The sequence below is a fragment of the Pholcus phalangioides genome, unplaced genomic scaffold, assembly GCF_987345545.1.
Source record: "Pholcus phalangioides strain wild (caught in Gottingen) unplaced genomic scaffold, Ppha-v1.0 ptg000015l_1, whole genome shotgun sequence".
Lineage (NCBI taxonomy): Eukaryota > Metazoa > Arthropoda > Arachnida > Araneae > Pholcidae > Pholcus > Pholcus phalangioides.
The window spans coordinates 37362987-37383191 of record NW_028301608.1 but is presented as its reverse complement, the minus strand read 5'-3'; the positions used below and the strand labels follow the sequence as shown (position 1 = coordinate 37383191).

At 35.9% G+C, this 20205-nt stretch overlaps 1 protein-coding gene across 3 annotated transcripts in view; it reads right to left on the bottom strand.

The window, feature by feature from the left end:
• Window positions 1–301: 301 nt before the first annotated feature.
• The window catches only part of LOC149075949 (A disintegrin and metalloproteinase with thrombospondin motifs like), a 200404-nt gene continuing 180500 nt past the window's right edge, over window positions 302–20205 (bottom strand). For all 3 annotated transcript variants that reach the window (XM_089243477.1, XM_089243476.1, XM_089243478.1), the window contains exons 4-15: window positions 16917–17125; window positions 16541–16633; window positions 14692–14947; window positions 12323–12501; window positions 11110–11181; window positions 9343–9550; window positions 9079–9205; window positions 8788–8952; window positions 6960–7086; window positions 4133–4237; window positions 3167–3470; window positions 302–1377 (exon numbers count right to left, since the gene is read on the bottom strand). In XM_089243477.1, the coding sequence (XP_089099603.1) occupies window positions 1337–1377; window positions 3167–3470; window positions 4133–4237; window positions 6960–7086; window positions 8788–8952; window positions 9079–9205; window positions 9343–9550; window positions 11110–11181; window positions 12323–12501; window positions 14692–14947; window positions 16541–16633; window positions 16917–17125 (1886 nt within the window). In that variant the 3' untranslated portion in view covers window positions 302–1336. The remainder of the gene's footprint in view (window positions 1378–3166; window positions 3471–4132; window positions 4238–6959; window positions 7087–8787; window positions 8953–9078; window positions 9206–9342; window positions 9551–11109; window positions 11182–12322; window positions 12502–14691; window positions 14948–16540; window positions 16634–16916; window positions 17126–20205) is intronic.

Sequence of the window (20205 nt, the reverse complement as noted above, 5' to 3'; positions counted from 1 at the left end):
TCAATTATTTTCATATCTGTATGCCGGAGGTAAAGGGCACCATATCCATTTTCATCAATATTGAGATAATGCTACTAATTATGCTGTACTTTTGTTACACTGCACATAGGTATAGGTCACTAAGTGTTATTTCAATGATAACAGAAATATTTCTTTTATAAAACAAGTGAGCTTTGTTACTAACAAAAATATTTAAACAGCTCTCTCTTGTTAGTTTGACATGATGCACTTTGCTTCCAGCATACAGATGTATAAAAATAATAAACTAATAACTGAACTGAATGAAAATAGATGCTAGAGCTGAATGACAAGAAACTCGTAATTTTATTCCAAACGAACAGAAACAAACTGCAAATGAAAACAAATAAAATACACATTTTTGCACAAGTTCATAAGGCACTTTTTTTTGTTGCACATAATTTATTGTCAACATATCTTTTCTTGGCTTTTTATTCTCTTCCTTTCGTAAAGATATTTCAAAGAAAGTTCAGAACTGTTTTCTCCTTCGGCGAAAGTGCACATTGAAATGATCATTCACTAACTTATAACGTTGATATGACATTTCGACTTTCATCGGGTTGTTGTAGCGGCAGGCAGGCCATTGCACTGTTTAGTTGATTGACCACTAAATTCTAAATTTAGAAATACTTCAATAAAAGAGGTGAATCTCTCTTTTCTAATGGGTACATTAACTCGTATTACTTATGCTCACCTATTAATCTTTCTGAATATGTTACATATACCACCCAAAATTTCTCAAAATAAGCCACATACGTAATCAATTTTATTGAGTTCTTTCTGGAATCTTTCAATACTTGTGTTCCAGGCATTTTTATCTCTCGCTATCCAAAATTTTTTATTCAAGAACGCCAATGCTGTTAAACGTGTATCATTTATGAACTTTCACTAATAAAATTGAACTATCACTAATAAAGGAAATCGGATGTCCCAAAAAACAGGGAAAAAATGCAGCAATTATTTCTACATAATTTACATAAATAATAGTTTGATGAAATGTCATGTCACTTGGAGTGGAAATAGTGATGCCTTTTTTTTTTTATCGGCAGTAAGTACAAATAAAGTTAGCACACACCAAAATGTTTGGTCTAGTCTATAACAGTAATAATCATGTGATGTGATGAAGATGTCTGTGTGTGTCTACTGGCATTTGTGCACTGTCTCGTACACATGGTCAATTTACAATAAGAGATATTTTCCAAGTCATTTGTTGCATTCTGTGCTGTTCCTTAGTTCAGGTGCTCATTCTTTAGGAAGCTCTTTTTTTTCTCTTTTTAAATCTTTTTTTTCCAACCTCAAACAGGATTTTTTGTTTCTATTATCGATTTCTTTCATTGTTCTCAGAGAAGTATTCTTTTTCTGTAAAAATCAGGAGGAGAAAAAAAAAAAAAGAGTTTTAACTTCTCTTTCATACAAAAAATGTTAGTGGAAAAATGCTGAAATTTCAACATTTCAGGTTAGAAACAAATAGAATTTACAAATGCAACAGTTAAAATGCCCAACGAGATGGCTGAAAAAAAAAATTTCCATAAAAATATGAATGTCGAGAATGTATATCTAAACCATATCAAAAGGACAGCAACCTAATAAGAGCAATAAAAAACTAATAATTATGATAAAATATAAATACCTCATTGGGTATTTTGCCTGCTGTGGCCTTGTATTTGTATAAAAGATTATGGTTGTCTTAATCTATAAGTATGGATAGCTTCTTGATTTATCCCAATATGTTATCATATTTCTTTTTAAACTTGCCAATTGTGTATAGAAGCTCAAATTCACGACCCTCGGAAGTAAGCTATTTCATTTATTCACAACCCTATTAAGAAACCTTCCTGTTACACCACAACCTAGAATTTTCCCTTACCAATCAAGATTGGCATCCCCTAGTCGAAGCAGTTGATTGACAGTGTATTAATAACTCATGGTCCATTTTATCTATCCCGTTGAAAATTTGTACATTGATTGTACATTTTGGGTCGATATGTGAATGCTTGTTTAAAAATGGTTAATACTACAAATTTGCTAATCACTTGAGTGAATGATGGACTTTGAAATTCACAAGTCAGTGTAAATATTACTTGCAAGGAAAAGGTCCCAAGCCGATGCCTTCAAAAAGCTTTGAAAAAAATTACCACTGATTCTGCTCATTTAAATATGCACAAAAAAAAAATGTATATAACTAAACCAGATTTTTTTAAAACAATACGATAAATTATGATAAGAAATTGTAAACATCAGTATTTTGAAAGCCATTAGAGGTCAAGAATGAATTTAAAAATCCCGCAACCCTAGAGTGACATAATTCAAATAACACATTAAAGGCGACTGGAATAAGGATTAAGGTGACATGATTAAGGCTATATCCAGTAGCTATACTGGAAGTAGTGCTCAAATAAAGAGCAAAAGAAAAGAACTAGTTTCTATATAGAACAGAGAAGAAAGGAAGAGAAAGTGAAAAGTTTTTTTATAGATATCGCCAAGAAAAAGCATGAGAGGCAATGAATAGCCCAGTGTTATAATTGTTTTTAATCATTTTGCGGCTTTTATAATTGCATTTTCCCACTGATGTTTTTCGTATTTATCAGTTTCTATGTAAGATGAATGTACTTAAGTTTTTTTCATAAGTTTTTTAGGATGACACATTGGGAAACTTTCCTTGTTAGTTCTTTTTTATAAAGGGCCATTTACATTTATTATAATGCAATTTACAGTTGAAGCTTAATCTTGCACACCTCCAATTTTTATGAATCCACATGTTTTACGAACTAGTCCCAAACAATATGCCATTTCTCTGAATGTCTTTCCCATTTGCGAACTCTCAATTACACAAACTAATTGTTCAGGTCCGTACGAGTTTGTAGAAACGGGCATTGACTGAATAGCGTGTTTATAAGATTAAACAGTATATGCATATAGGATAGCCATTCTTGGCTTCTACCAAAAAATACTTTTTATTACATAGTTTTATCATTACCAAAATTTAAAATTATTATTATTTCTTAATTACGTAATAGTTCAGTATTTAGAAGTGTTCATCATGAAAATGTAGGAAATTTGTCATGAGAGTATAAGTTATCATAATCTGAACGAAAAAATTGGCGTGAATCTATGACGCGTATCTTAAATGAGGTAATTTTCTGCTTACGGAGCTCATGCGAGAGGATTGCGATGCTATCGGTGTCCTTGTGGGTGTCGTTTTCTAAGATGCTTCTCTTATCTCTTCGAGCTAACCTTCGTATCGGTCTTCGGATTCTGGTTACCCTGGATCTTCTGAAAGGCTGAGCCACTGGAGCAACCGCTGCGCCTGTAGTCACCGGGAAATCCGTGACAGATTCTATCAATACACTTCTATCCATCCTATCTTCAGCTTCGACATAAGTCTCCGTGACGTGACTGTAGTCCGGAATTATATTCTCTATCTCTGCGAGGCATCGGCCGTTTTTACACACCTAGAAGTTATAAAATTTTACGATAATCAATTATGTATTAGTGTCTCGCCCCTAAAGAGGACATGCAGCATTTTACGATAGAAAATTTTACGATAAAACAATTCAGTAGAGTAAATGTGCATTGTATTGATTTGATTTCAAAAAGTGTAAATGAAAGATTTATAAATAATTTATATCAGGGGTTCATAACCTTTTTCAACCGCGACCTAAAATTTATAGCAAGATCAGCTTAGGGATCTTGGACTGCTTCGACAGCTATGGGACTGTTTGTTTTTCGAAATTATTGAAACCAGTGACCCAATAAGTGGGCTAATATAGCAGGACTAAGTAGATTTATACGACTCATCTCAGAAGCCCCTGCAAATCATTTCGGGTCGTGACCCATAGCTCAAGCATCCCTGGCTGTAAGTGAATTTGTACGACTCATCAGAAGCCTTATGCGAATCAAGTTTGAGTTGAGACTCATAACTCAATAGCCCCTGACTATTAATGGATTTGAACAACCCATCTCGGAAGCTCCTGCGAATTAAGTTCGGGTGCGACCATAGGTTAAGAACCCCTAGTTTAATCCTTTCTTACGAATGGCATTTTTCCTCTAAAAAGTTGATAACGGAAATGAAGTAACACAGAAACAATCATTTTCATTGCGAATTAAACCTTACCTGACCATCTCCGCATGGCGAACCTTCTGCAGCTGGCCTATAGGATACACAGTATCCAGATGCTGTGTCAAAACAGAAAAGCTGAGCGCAAACTCTGGCGTCTTTCTGTAAATATGGCAAAAAAAGTCATATGAAACATGGAAAGATTTCGAATAAACTATTTTGGCTCGATGACTTATCTCAACTTTCTTTCAAACCGAGCACAACTCAGGTCTATCGCCATGGGCAATTTACTACCTGGTGAGTTGTGCCACTTATGTCGACTAAGGCTGGTCGTCCACTGAAAGCAATAACATGCGCAAGCTACGCGAGCGGCACCAGCCGACATCGAGTCTGACGACAAAGGTCCACTAGTGGGTTCGTTAAATAACTTTGAGCAAATATTAAAAAAAAGAACTAAAATTTTTTGGAAAAATTTATTAGTAAATTTATGAATTTATTCATCAAAGTCCATAATCAATGAGACATCTGACACAAACTTGGAGAAGGCGTTCTTGTTGTAAATAAATGAATAATTATATTTAATCAATTACTACTTACCATCACAACCCATGAACGGCAATTATAAAATTACAGCTTCATGTTCACGTGGAAGAGTGCGAGAGAGAGCCCGAAGGGGAGGAAAAGTAACACAGAGTGAATGGTGCGATAAAGTAAACAATCGCACTACGCTTAAGCAGATACGGCAAGAGCCGTGTGATCCCACAGGAATCACAAGTTTGTCTCGTCTGCTGTTGTAGCCCGAAATCACTAGCTGAAGATCGCACCTTCCAAGATTGCAGAAGCAACCCCCGGCACATCATTAACAGATCACTTAATTGACCTCCGGCATATTCACAGATCACTTCAATGACCTGCGGCACAGTTCCAGATCACTCAAGTGGTCTGCGGCACATTTACAATCACTTAAGTCCCGCGACAAACGTTTTTCAAACCAATGAAGTGGCCAGCACTTTTCTAAAGGTTGAGCACCCGGATTAGATTAAGGCTTTTCCATTCAGAAAACGCATAGTGGCATGTACCAATTCGTTAGAAACTTCCCCAGGAGGAATGTTTACGAAATGCATGTGCGGTTAAGTAGTGGTACAGTGGAATCTCTTGATAACGGGCACCCGCACGAGCAAAATTCCTATCCACTAAAGAGGAGTTGTCCGTCAATTCACAGCGAAATACATTGGAGCCCAGGGCTCCAAAATAGTCCTTTAACGGGAGGTGTCCGCTCAAGGGAAGTGTCCGTTGCAGGGACGTTCTCTACTGTAGAAGTAATTCCATTCGTTCACACTATCACGTAGGAAGAATCAAGGCTTAAATTTGCATATATTATAGTATTATAGGAAGCAAAGTAAAGTATGCAATGTCATCTATTGGCAAGAAGTTACATTTTTTTTTTATGTTCGAAAAATTCAAATTTTTGATAAATTTTGGAGAAAAACATTTTTTTTATTGTTAATTATTTAAGTTTTTAAAATTTATTTTTATTTAAAAAACAGTTAATATAAAATTGAAGGAATATTTGATATATAATTCCTAAATTTAAAAATTATAAATCATTCTAGCATGGCGAGTTCTGTATAAAACTTCTATTATCTTAATAGAGGTGCAGTAGGTAACGTTTATCATTCCTTGGCGAAGAAAGGTAAGTGTAAAAATTATAGAAATAATTATTACAAGCTATAATACCCGGCGCTGCCCGGGTTTTCTTTAATGAGGCTTTTTGGATCACGTGATATCTCCCTCTTTCTTTGAGGGACATGCAAACCGTGTTCAAGTTGAACCAATATGGCGACTTACTGCGCGACTCATGAAATAAACAAATCTAGATTTAAAGAAACGTAGAGAAATGAATATATATTTTGTTTTCTTTTTCAATGGCTGCCAAGTATTTCGATTCCCTCCCCCCTGAAGTTCTAGTTATTCATCTGCCGGTTTCTGCTTCAAAAAATATTAAAACTGTGGAATTTCTTCGATGTACTTTATGAGCCCATAATTAATTTTAAAACAATCTAAACTATATGAATTTATGCAGTTAGACAATAAGGAGACATTAATTTTCATACTTGAGAAGATATAAATAAAAAGTTGAAATCAATGTTATAGCATGGATCTCAACTCAAAAGTAGGTCTGGCTGATCACTTCATATTTAATCTCCCTGGCTCCGTGTATCTCTAAGCGAACTCAATATTTCAAAAATCGAGAATTCAATACAATGTTTTAAAATTATTGATGCGTGGCGGAAAACCCCACCAAATTTCCGCATTTCTACAGTAAAATCGGCAATTTTAACACTGATTTCTATGAGGATTGCCCTTTTCCTGACCCTCAAAGCGATGCTGGTGATGATTATGACGTCTATTCAATAAGCCTCGTCACTGGGAGGATCGAAAATGTGACCAACCATTATAAAGGCATAAATATTATACATATACTGACAGCGTTGAAGAAATGGCAAACCATTGTAAAGGCATATACACGTCTGAAACGCATTGCTAGGGAACCACGGTAACCAAAGTAAACGTTCCGAAAGTGATTGTTGAGGCCCAAAAACCATTGTTGCCCGACAGTTTTTTGCCCGTTTGGGGCATTTGCCCTGCTCTGGCGAAATTTTAAAGTAGCCTATCGTTCAAGTTGGGTCCCATTTGGTATATCTGCAAAATTTGGCGACGATCGATCCAAAATTGTAGATTTGTATAGAGAACATACGTACACACACACACAGAGACACACAGACAGACCGTGGATTAACGAATAATGTTATTCTTTCCTCCATGCAGACAGACAGACAGAAAATCAATTTTATATATATAGATAATAAAATAAATTTCTTACAAAGCAAGCTGTGGTGCCCCTATCCCTCTTGCATTGGTCATCTAGTGAGAGCATGGTGCCTGGAAGTATCCTTACTAGAAGGTCGTTCTCATGAGGAAAATTGAACAGGCAACTCGCCGTTTCACCGCTGCAATAAAGATGCCTCAATAAATTCAAAACGATACGCACAAACGAAAATTCTGCTATTGATTGAATTCGAACCCATGATTTCAATTTGTTTTCTACATCTCTATGACTTAGTCTGAAATTTATTCCATTTCATATCTATTGAAATTCTCTGTTGTAGTGTATGCAGCGAAACCTTCCATAACGGTCACCTCCGAACAACGGCCACATTTTCTTGGAACAGAAATCATCCCATTAGATTCACATGAGGCTGGTTACCCACTGGAAGCTACTGCGAGCGATAATGCGCAAGATTACTATAGCTGTCCTGCGCATATACGTGACTTGTGGTCTCTGACTTGATATCGCTCGTTGTACCTTCCAGTAGACGACCAGCTTAAAGGTTAACCTCCGAACAAGGATTTTCAGATAACGGCCACTTTTGGACATGAAAATAAAAGAATAGTGATTTATATGTTACTGCCAAAATGCCCGAAATCGGCCAGTTCGCGGATTGGCCGGCCCAGTTTACCCGCTAATGTCCGAATTTCGGGATTTCGCCGGCCCTATATATCGATCCCTATGATTCGAGGTCATCACCGCAAAGGTGTATTATTTTATGATAATATTGGTCATTTATAGTTATTATGGTTTTATATGGCAACCTCTTAACGATCAGAGGAATCGGAATATTGATATCTTAGGGATAGCGTTTTTTTGCGGCTGGCGAAAGCCCGGAATCCGGGCATTGGCAGGGTGAACTGGGCCGTCCGATTCGCGAACTGGCTGATTTCGAGTTCTATCAGTAACATAAATGTATATAAAGTGGATCCAGCGTATAACGTTTTTTCAAAAAACGTTGTAGGCGGGAAAACGCTTTAAATGGGAAATAGTAATGAGAATTAGTTGGAGTTGGGACCACGAAAATTAGTCGTACTAAGCGGGAAACGTTCAAAGTGGGAACGTTATAAGCGAGATCGAGTGTATATCTTAAGGAAAACAGCTCTTTAATATTTGTTCTAAAGGAGTTTTTCTTCTTGGAACCCTACGAACATAAAAATATGTATGGGTTTTTCCCTATTGTTTGTGTGTGTGTCACAGGGCACGACCTCCTATATAACCTAGGTGGTTATCTAGGTGGTCGTGCACAGGGGCGACTCAAGATAAAATTTTCACCTATTCAAGATATCGTTTTGGCAACCCTCCGGTGTATAAGCCTCATCAGCAAAAATGACCAAAAACTCCCAGCAAGATGAAATGCATCAATAATTAGTTTTTTCTCTACGAAAATCATTCCATCTAATACATTCACAATTTGGATTGCGTAGACAACACGGTTTTTTTTGCAATTAGTTTTCCCCTTCACAGCTGGTTTTTTGCTCCCCCCCCCCGCTACATCTGTGGTTCCCGAAAAGTGGTTCGCGGCTGTGGGATTTCACAAGTAGTTACTAACGGGTACGTGAAAATGTTTATGCAAAGTTAACGCATATTCAAAGCAAAATAAACGTCGTGCTGCATAGCATGAATTGTTAGTTTAACGTGAAATTAAAAATTTTATTTTAATTTCACGTTAGAGAAATACTAAACCTCTTAACAACGGAAACCTTTTAATAATTTTCTCTCCCTTTTTCCAGCATCTTCTTGGTCCCGTTAGTGGCCATTGTTGGGAGGTTCCACTGTTTATTATTTTACATAAACAAAGAATGGATCCCTATATACTCACTTCAGGAAATGTTTGAATTGCTCTACGCTGCATGACGACCACTTGAACCCTCTTTCTGTGTGCCTCAGGTCGCTCATGATGAAACCGTCCTCCCATGGACAATGTGTCGCTCCTGGACCTCCGAGATAGCTCGGAGGTGGAGAACCGTCATGCACACAGCCCAACCTATTTAACGTGAAATAAGTCATCAATTAATGGTTGCAAATTACCCCATAGTGATGTGAATTTTACACTCACCCCCTTTTATTTAAATCTTTTTTACTCCATTTCTATCAATAAGCAAACACTTACAGATGTCCTATTTCATGCGCAGCTACAATGATGCCACTGAATCCTCCACTGTCTTCAATTATGGCTACGCTGTTGACTTTTTCGAGCCTTTTGTTAACCACGCATGCACCGCCCACATATGCGAATCCTTGAGAAAAAAAAAATATACATTTTAGATCAATAGGGAAAGTGAAAAAAAAAATCGCAGGAAGAAGAGTTAAATGACGCAAACCATTGAAAAGAATATATGTAGTTATTTTTAAATGTTAAATTGGGATAGTTCACCTGCAGTTCCTCTGTTGCACCGACCTCCAGGGAACCTCCTCCTACACATATCCAATTTTGTAATGACTACAGCGAGATCGTACGTCGGCAATCTATGCTCCCGATACAGGTATTTGCCCATGTCAGTCAAGGCACCAGCAGCGTCCACGGCATCGGCGTTCGGTGGCCTCAAGCGATTCCTTTCCAAATATGGCGTGGCATCCCTGTCCTGAAACACATTCGCAAATCTTTTCTTAGAATATTTTTCCTTTATTTAATTACACGATTGATGGATATTTATGATACGATATTAATGGGAAACACCCAAAATTGGAAAAAAAACTCTGTTTCTAGCTTTTCATTAAGAACTGATTAACGCATTAATGAACGTTAGTTTCTGGGCTGAGAATCGATCGAATAGTTAATTCTCACCAGAATTTTCATGACACAGATACTAAATTAGTTAGCATTAATTTAAATCTTGCTACTAACCAGCAAGTACAATTTCATGTAAATATTAGTGCGTTTCCTCTAGTATGATTTTCTGATTGCTACTTGAAGTACGTTCTACTACTTCCATAATATAAATTTTTCTTTTTCTTTGTTTTCTGAGAAGAAACAGGAAAACCATCAGCAGGAGGTGACTCGCAAATTAGCGTATGATTCAATTAATAATTTCATGTGACTCAATCGCCCAGTGACTCACTCGTTTATCGAAAGATCTGAGGCAAAGATCTTTAAGGCTGGACTGCATCTTTATTCAGTACAAAAAAACTGTTACGATTTTCGATTTTATTTCTGAATCATTTTGGGATACTCAATAGCAAATGCTCAAAATTCCGAACTTGCAAATGAACAAAAATTAATTTTTATTAATCTCCTTAAATCATGAACGAAAAATTATAGAGCTGTAAAAATGACATGAAAGCATTAATATCAATAGAAATCTACGACTACCATAATTTCCTGCGTATAATTTGCATATGCAAATTTTGCTACTTTCAGAAAAAATATCATTTCAGAGTTTGCTGTGGCATATAATCTGCATATAAAAATTTCGTTCATCAATAATGAAATTCTTAGAAGAAGGTTGTTTGTCACGTTTTTGTAAAAAAGATTTCGGTTTTTCTACTCATATCTATCTATAAGCCATCTATATAAACCTTTAACAAAAGCATTTTTTCTAAATTAATTTTGAAAATATCCATTTCTATTCCGTCCCAAAAACAATCGTCAGATAGGACACAGCGGTATCTAGTTCACGCACAGCGATTCCGATGGTTTTTTAACGTATAATCCGTATACATGTATTAATACGTAGGAAAATAATGCAATTTGACATTTTTTGGTTAACTGTACATAGAAGTTGAAAATAATTTCCAATATTAATGTTCGTCTTTCAATTGTTTCTTAAATAAGAGGTAATAAATAATAAATAAATAAATAAGAGGTACACAAAGAACTAACGGGCGTAAAATATAATGAAGCTTATCGAGAAGTACTCATTGCATCTGTCAGATATCTTTTAAGATATTGCTTGAATTTCACCAAAAAAATAAAAAATAAATTCTGTTTATGATTGATTATATACAAATCCAATTTACCACAAACGAGGTAATTTACTACTACAATATTAATCCGGGTGGGAAGGGGGGGAGGTTCAGTGGAAATTCATAGAAAAGCTTTTTACTGTACAAATATAAAACCTTAATTTTAATTTCAAAAGTTAGCATTTAAATTTAATGTTAGTTTTTTTTAGTTCCTTTAGCCAAATATGTTAATACTAACCTTAGCGACAATCATTCCAGCGAGGCTGATGCGAACTCTCGGACGAAGTAGTAATTTATAACGGAGATCAACCTGCAAAATCAAGTTAGACTGTTTTAAAGAAAAACCTGTGTTTAATCAACGCATGTTCGCAATATTTATTGAGAGATACATCTAAAAATGCTTTTCTTTCTTGCAGATGGAACAAAAATTTAAACACATAAAAGTTAAATGTGTTTAAAAATGTAATAATGAATTTTTGGAACACTTTTCATACACATAAATAAAATAAATTTACTTGATTTCTCATAGATATACTGGGTGTTTCAAAAAGAGTGTAAGAAAAGATTAAAATTTCCACGGTTGATTCTTTTATTATAATAAAATATCAAAAGCAGTTAGCAAAAAGAGGAAAATCGGCTGTGGAGTGAATCTCCATAAAATAATAATTGAGAGAAATATGAGAATCGAAATTCTTATATAGCCTCTAATCATAAAAATATCAATTAGTATAATTGCCTCCTATCGGAAGAAACCTGTTACTTAATATTTGATTGAAAGTTCACCGAGATATCGATGATTGAATTTCTTGATTTTTGACATATTTTGCGTGCTGCTAAAGTAACAAATCAAAAAGAATGTCTTAGACCTCTCTCTTTTTTTCGTAAAACACAGAAAGTGGCAAAAAATCTAAAATTTCAATCACCGATACCATGACCATTTTTTTAAATCCAAATGCTAATTTCTTCTGGTAGGAAATTCCGCCAGGTTAAATTTTTTCCGGTGTGATGGAGAGAGGCGCAAACTTCAACTACAGACTATAAAAGTTTTTAAGCTACTGGTAAAACTTCCATAAAAAATAATTTTAATTTCACGTCGATTAATACTTATCACGGAAGTGCAGTCATCACAGATTTACTTCCCTCTTTTTGATGATAATTCTTCTTACAATTTATCTTAATTTTTGATCGAAGAGTTTTTATTCAAGAGTACAACACTAATAGGCGTAAACTTGTATCCGACCCATGGGTCTGAGCTCTTCCCTCCCAATGACTATCTCCCTCTTATACAATGCTAACAATATCTCTATGAAAATCAATCGCACTCTCTTGTACTTGGCCCCAAGGCCAATAATGTATAAAAAAGCAAATATTGCATATAGAAATATTGGGTTTGACACCTTAAGGCTATATGGCTGTATCATATCGAATGAATGAAAAATATAATTTTATACCCCATTGAAGAAGCTGATGAAGTATCGTTTGACGTCCCTGCTGTTTCCCCCATGCAATATATATGACTCATAATCGACGACTAGTAGAACTTCTGGCCAAACTGTATCTGGAGCCTGTCTTTTAGAACGGTGGCTTCTTCTCGTTCTGTTGCTGATCAAGTGGAAATCTTCCAATGGCACTAGGCATAGGATAAAATACCGAAAACATTTTTTTTTCCTCTTAAATGAATGCATTAAGTATGAAAATATACAGGGTGTCACATAAATTTGTAAACTGTTTTTGAAAATTCGTAAAAATTGAAGAAATTTGTAGATTTGAATGCGCTTTGCCAAAAAGTTATTCCCACGAATTATAATTTTTTTGGTACAGAAAAAAAAAAGAGAAACTTTTAGATAGAGGGCACTACAGAAAAAAAAATCACTGGAAATATCCAAAAAAGAGTCCTATAAAATTGCAGGCTGTACGATTAACAACAGATTATTCCCGAAATTTCTTGTTACTGGCACTTACGGAAGGTTTTCATTGTGATGTTGACATTGGTGGAATTGTTTTACCTCAGCCCCGAATCACCAGATGAAGCTTTACTAACGTTTCGGGTACAGAAAAGATTTAAGGAAGGTTCAAATCCAATCATCTCTGGTGGACTGGTTTTCAGTGCCCTCTATCGACGAGAATTTGAACTATGTTTGTTTTTGTACCAGCAAAAATTCAAAAATCATAAAGGGTGTGTAACCAAAAGAACTAAAATTCGAACGCGATAGTCTAGTCCACAGAGTAACAAATAGTCACTAAATATATTTCTATACGATGTTTCAGTCGAGGTTAAATGGGTGTGCACTGGTTACAAAGAGAGTGCGGTACATATTGATATTATGATCAAGGAAGGTGACAGTATGTATTTTTATGCAAATGAGATTCAAACCGTTGTCGACACTCCTGGGAAAAAGTCCTCCAACACGTAAATACGTCCTTCACGTTATAGTTATTCAGCGATAATCCATGAACACCCAGGAAGTTGTCTGAATCAAATCCTTGACACATTCCTTGATTTTCTTTTGTCCTCATCCTAGATTCTTTTCGAAGAGACATTCCAAAACTCGCCTATTTTCTTTTTCCTGTTCCTTCATTCCACGAGTTTCTTCCGAAATAAACAAAGGTGAACGTGCTAATTGTCGGATGGAGTGTCAATCCTTTCATCAATCTCATCAGTCAAAATCTGATGAAAAGTGTCGCTTGTCGGAAGACAAATTGTTGTTTACTATACGACCTCCATTTTGAATTGATTAATCGGTCATTAACCTATTAATTGAGTCTGGTGTTTCCCTTCCACCCTCTTTTTTTGATGATTTGATTATTTTATTTGCTAGGCCAGTATCATTTTATGTTCATCAGGGCTAATGAGACCAGCACTTGGAGACTAAATCACTCTTTATGTATTTCTTAAGACGACATCAAGATGGTTGTACATACGACGCTCGATTTTACGAACCTCCAATTTACTAACACGCTCTTTTTATACGAACTGGGTCTTTTCTCCTAATCAGCAAGCCATTGAGCTAATGTTAAAACTGCTCTATTCTACGAACTCTAATTTCTATCAAAACTCTATTTTTTTTCCGCTTTTTTTTTTTTTTTTTTGCTTTCTGTTATTTTATTTTTACAGCCGCCTCCAAGTTCGTTGTAATAAAAGCGTAAACTTTAATTGGATATTCCACGTGTCTTAAGTGAAGATACAGGAAGAAAGGGAAGGTTTTTTTATATATAGAGAATTCACCAATTTGCCATCAACATGCAGGTGTTTCGCGGACACTTATCAAGAAGGAGGGTTCGATTATTGGCACCAAGGGTCACCGTGAATTGGATATGCGTCGATGACGTAATTCACTCTTTGTGCATTGTTATTGGATAGCATACTGGTGGCTGTAGAAATGGTATGATAGATTAGATCATTGATAAGCCATTTCTATTCAGCCAACTGCTGTTCGTAATGCCAACAGTACTATGGAATCTTATATTTACCGAAATGTTGCGATAACGCAAAAAAAAATAAGCTATTCTTATTGAAATCATCAATAAAGGCGAATGACTAATTCATTTTTCATTTCCCGCATTTTTGTACTGCCTCTCCCATTTACTAACTTTCGATTTTACGAACTAATTATCCATTCTGTACGGGATTCGTGAAAACGAGCGTCGACTGTAGTAACATTTCTGTGTTGAATTTCCTTTCCCTCACAGAAATTCATTCTTATGTCGCTCTTTCACTGTTATATGTCACTATCGAAGTTTCACTGAAGGTGATAATTGCAGCATTAATGATACGGTAAAAATAAAAGCTGGAGGAAAGGTGTATATTGAATTAACTTACGGTAATCGGGATGAGATCTTTCGAGAGTTTCTGGAAATTTCCTCTTGTATATGATGTGACTTTTCGTTTTGAAATATTTCTTTGAGTATTTTGGCGTTGGGTAGTTGGCTATCTTTTTTGTGGCGTTCATCCTGCGGAGTTCTTCGGCTTCGTCTTCGTCTAGGAACACTTCATCGTCGACGAACTCGTCATCTGTCCCGCCGATCAGGTAAGTCGGCAAGGGATGGACGACCAAATCGTTCCCGATCGTACCTTCCTGAATAAAAGGAGAAAAAAATCATCCTTCTTGGAAGAATGTGATCATAGTTCCTGAAAACCTATGTTTACATTAGTGCGTATTTCCATTGAATGAGCATACATGAGCATTTGCACGGCTTAGTATAATATATCGAAGGTATCATCATTTTTAGTGAATCGAGCGCACCAAAAATGATCATCTGTGATTTTTACGCACTATACTGCAGCGTGATACTGTCATTTGTTAGAGTTCTGATGATGTGGAAACCGTTCCAATGTACAATACGGTGAAACCTTGTCGCAGCAGTACTCAATAAAATGACACAAATCCCTCTACAACGATATTTTCTCAAACCTTGTTTGGCTGTAGTCTAATGTGGAACTCTTCTCGCTACAACGACATCCTTTACTACGATAAGTCTTTTTAAAGAGATTTTTGAAACCGCTATAAAGTATATTCCGTTCAAAATGGTTTCAAATTTGATTTTAACTTCGTCACTTGTTTTTGTTCTTCTGAACGCTTCTGACAACATCGGCATTTTGAGCTAAAGGATCACCGAAGTTGTTTGCATTGCTACTCTCTGTGTATGACAAAAAAAGTGCAATGCGGTAACATTCTTTACAGGAGCAATGTATGTAACTGAATTTTAATCAGTCAACTAATGAATTACAATTTTTCATGATGAATACAATATACAAAAACGCATTTTTTGGTACTAAAAATGCCAATTCAAAAAGATGGCAAATACAGCAAAAAAAATTTGATCACACGTGAGGATGACGTTGCCTCTCGATGTAACGGTAATCATTCGACAACGATATTTTTTCTTGGTTCACAGAATATTGTAGTATCGAGGTTTCACTGTGCATACTCGAGATATCCCCACCCCAAACACTGAAAACAACACAAACGTGCGTATGGCTGACCATTTGATCCGTATTTAACGACCCCGTTTTTTCGCTAGTTTTGATGTCCCGACTGAAAAAATGTCCATTTTTTTTCAAGGTTTTCCTAATGAATCCTATTGGACTTCGTTATTTTTATGGAAATCATGGGTTAGATTTCCGTAAAAATCGGATGAGATCATATAATTTCCAGAACTTATAAATTATATTATGGCTTTTGTGTGTGTGATTAGAAATTTGAATACTCATCCTACCATATTTGTCTCTTTTTTTCTGTGAAATGCATTTTAGTTCACAGCGAGTCTTATTTTCCTAACTTCGGCAATTCGATCAGTGGTTTTAGCGCTACAGTAAATTGGAATTTTTAGTGAAAATTAATTATTTTCCAGTACTATTAAGAGTTCCAAATTGTAGATGAAATTTTTCTCTGAGAAACAGCCAGTCTAGGTATGAAGAATGTTGGGAAACATGAGACTAATTGTTCGATCATTGGCGAAATGTTTCTTTTTAAGAGAAATAACTATTTTTTTGTATCGATCCGACTATTGGTCAAAATAAGGGGTTAAAAGGGGCAGGAAACGGTCTGAATACGCCAAACTTATTTCGTGCTCATTACTGTATGTCAGTGGTGAATCAACTCTATATGAGCATATTCAAAAAAATCGTGGAATATATGTATAATTGCATTTAATTATTCGAAAATAACCATTTCTATATTTCCGTTATCTCCATTCCTCAAGAGCATGGCAGCCATGTGAGATTCGTCGTGGTACGTCGATCCGACATCCGTGGCATTTTCCTGCAATTAATAAGAAGAGGATTGAATATAAACTTTTTGTAATGCATCCTCAGAGCTTGGAAACATAGTGCAAGGAATGAATTTAACATTTTTGTATAGGAATAGATCCGGAATGAATTCGTCCCGTTTTTTACTGGAAAAAAACAAACTTATTTATCCATATTGTTTTGGTTTTGCGGGGAAGGCGAATGACCTCTCTGGATCCACGCCTGTTAAAATATAGAAAATATGTTTTTTTTCTGTATAATTTTTTTCCTTCATTGACTATCTATGTTTAACTTACGATTGGTTCGTGGTACTTGAGCTGCCCTTTCTCGGTGGTTTCAGCCATGAGAACTTTCATTCCCCGGATCCTCTTCTCGAAGTCAGCGTTTCTCCTCAGCCTGAGCTGAAGGTCTTTGCCGAAAGCGGAAACATGGACCCTTTTCACATCGTTGTCTAACGCTTCACGTTTCGCAACTGACCGCAGCTGGACAACTTCATATTCGGGAACTAAAAATAAATAAATAAATACATAGAAGAAAGGGAAAATAAAACCTGAAAGATTACCATTTAAAAATTTAAATGTGAAAAGGAAAATAACGATCAAATACGAAGTATAATACAATGGATTATCAGTGAAATAAATGCATTCATAAGTATAAATTAAAGAGCATGAGATCGTCTTAAAACGATTTCGAGGACCTGGGGACCGAACATTTTCAAACTCCCTTTTGAGCCCCAATTTAGAAAAAAACGGCAGGGGGAGCGGGAGACAGAATCTGAACAAAGGAAAATAAATATACAGTGCATAGCAAACAAGGAGTATGGCATTTTAATGGCGAATTGTTGATCCTAGAGGCATATTTCCAATTAGAATGTTTTTTTTAAATAACGCGTAATACTCAGATATAGCAATCATGTTTCCAGGGGTTGTACCGTGTAGGCCTACCCCAAAACCAAATTAGAAAGTTGTTGCGCTGTCTCACTTGAAGCAAACGGAAGAAATTCCATGTTTCTAAGTGAAGTGCAATATTCACTGAGACATTCAAATTCGAAAAACAAAGTAAAATTGTGGGGGAAAAAACAGTTAAATACCGAAAAACCATTTTACCCGCACTTAACGCTGTTCTTTCTCAAATTTCCCTGTTTTTTGACTCCGAACATCTCAGTGAGCATTTCACTTGGAATTTTTTTTTTGTTGGCATTAGGAAAGATAGGGCAACGACTTTCTAATTGGATTTTGGGGGCACACGAGGACTATATAAAAAGTTAGCTTTTTTAATTTAATAACTATACAACCCCTTACAATATGACATATGATCACATATAAGAGTATTACAGGTTATTTGGAAATTTTTTCTAATTGGAAGATCAACTGTTCGCCAGTAAAATGTCATACCTCCTGTTTGCTATGCGCCCTGTATAATTTACGGAATGCTGAAAAATGGATAAAACAAAATTATGAGCGCACTAAGCATAGGCGGCGATAGACTTGGAAGTCTGGGGGAGCACGGTCATTTTTTTCTGGGGGGCACGATGATGATGTCAATTCATATATGCATATATACATTAGATCAGGTAACTCCACCTTTGACGCTGCCCCCGCCCCCCGTATCTCCGCCCATGGCACTAAGCAAAAATTAAGGGAAAAATTCAGGATCAATGAAATTTTACTCCTTCTATTTGTTTATTATTGAATTATTATCGAAGTAATGAAGGAAGCAATTTCATTATTGAATATAATTCAGAATTAATGAAAATTAAGAATTAATGAAAGAAATCATCAGAGTAAATAATTTCACAATACATAAAATAGTTTCAGAAAAAATGAAAGAAACAATTTCAGCATCAATGAAAATTCAGAAATGAATCAGTCTGCTCAAGATCTATAATTTGCGGCCCTTGCTTGATTTGGATCTCATTGGCTCACCCCCGTTGAGAAGCCGTAGTTAGAGAGCAAAGTACTTGCGTATAGTATTTTTACTGTATAAAGAGAAAGAATTTGGAAAAATCAGTCGATTTTTAGGCTTTCTATCTAAATGTAGATGGCAGCACTGCATATCAATAACGGAAATGAATAAGAAATTAAAACTAAAATGAATATTAAATAAGAAACTAATTTTTCTATATTAAAAACTTTTTTTTTCTTTTGAAAATTAAAAAAAATATATATATTGTCAGGCAAAACTGGGGCTTCACCTGGGCCATGAGACCCGTACGACCCCACAAGAGGTACTATTACGGGGCACATTAAATCCTAGATAAAGGGTGAAAAAAAATTTTTTGGCCAAAAAAAAATTAGGAAAAATTATATTTCTGCCTACTCCAGGAGGGCGCCAAATTCGAGCTGAATGAGCAAGAAAGATTTTTGTTTTGTTTGGAATTATTGGAATAAATTGGGATAGGGTAGGCGTCGCCAAAAACAGATCCCACACGAGTAGAGAGTTTAATTAATAAGAGAGTGTGCCAATTTAGAATCGGGAACGAGCTTCAAAATTTTGTCTTGAGCCGCCAGTGGCAAAAAAACCCAGCGTTTCTTAAGCTTTTTGTCCTCAAAGGCACCATATTTCTCTTCATCTCACCCCATGTCTTAAAAATGGCCCTTCCAGATTTAGGAGGAACACCATCCCCCCCCCCCACCTCCACTCATTTTATCAAGTTCGTCACAAGAGACGTACGCAGGGCTAGATTGACACGGAGGGCGAGTGCTTCCCCAACAAGACAATCAGACGTTTAAAATATGTGTTAATACATCAATACGCCAATTTAGAATCGGGAACGAGCTTCAAAAATTTGTTTCCATGAGCTCGTGCCCCGTTTGCCCATGCGAGAAACAGGGCCTGTGCATACTCTCGGTGATTCCTCCACCACCCTCGTTCCAGGAGCTCGTATCCTCTTATTGCATAGCGTTACTGGTGAATCTCTGAAAAGAGAATCTCACAATTCTAAAATTCCAAGTACCGCAGTATAGCCCTAAGTGGCATCTGGACTTGATCGAATAATTATTTTAGATAAATGGTAAAAATAAAAAATAATATTTTTGCTATTATTTAAAAATCGTCAGCAAGTCATGCAAAAAAACCTCCGTGGGCCAAACGTTGAAGATAGACCATTTAATGCAGATCAGGGTTGCACACATTTTTAGAGCGCGGGCCAGATAGGCGGTATTTCTGCCGCTGGCTGGTCAGAAACCAGATCACACTATGATCTTTCTCCACGGGCCAAACGTTGTCGTCCCATATACATCCACGTATATAATTGTTGACAATTCCTGTACCTGTGAAAAATGTGTAGATGAAATAAATTTGTGAATTTGGAACTGGTGTATATACATATCGGTTGACCATATAATCCGTATTTTACGGGACATTCACGCACTTCGACCGTTCCAACATTTTTTATAAAATGCCCCGTTTTTTCCCTTATTTTCAGCGAGACTTTACTTGAATTTCTGAAATCAAGAATTGAGATCATTTCCACGACTTAGAAATTATATTATGATGTGATTATGACTCTATATAATTATTAGCCACATAAATATATTCATCCAACATATTTGTCAAACATATACGTTTATTTCGGTTTATTAC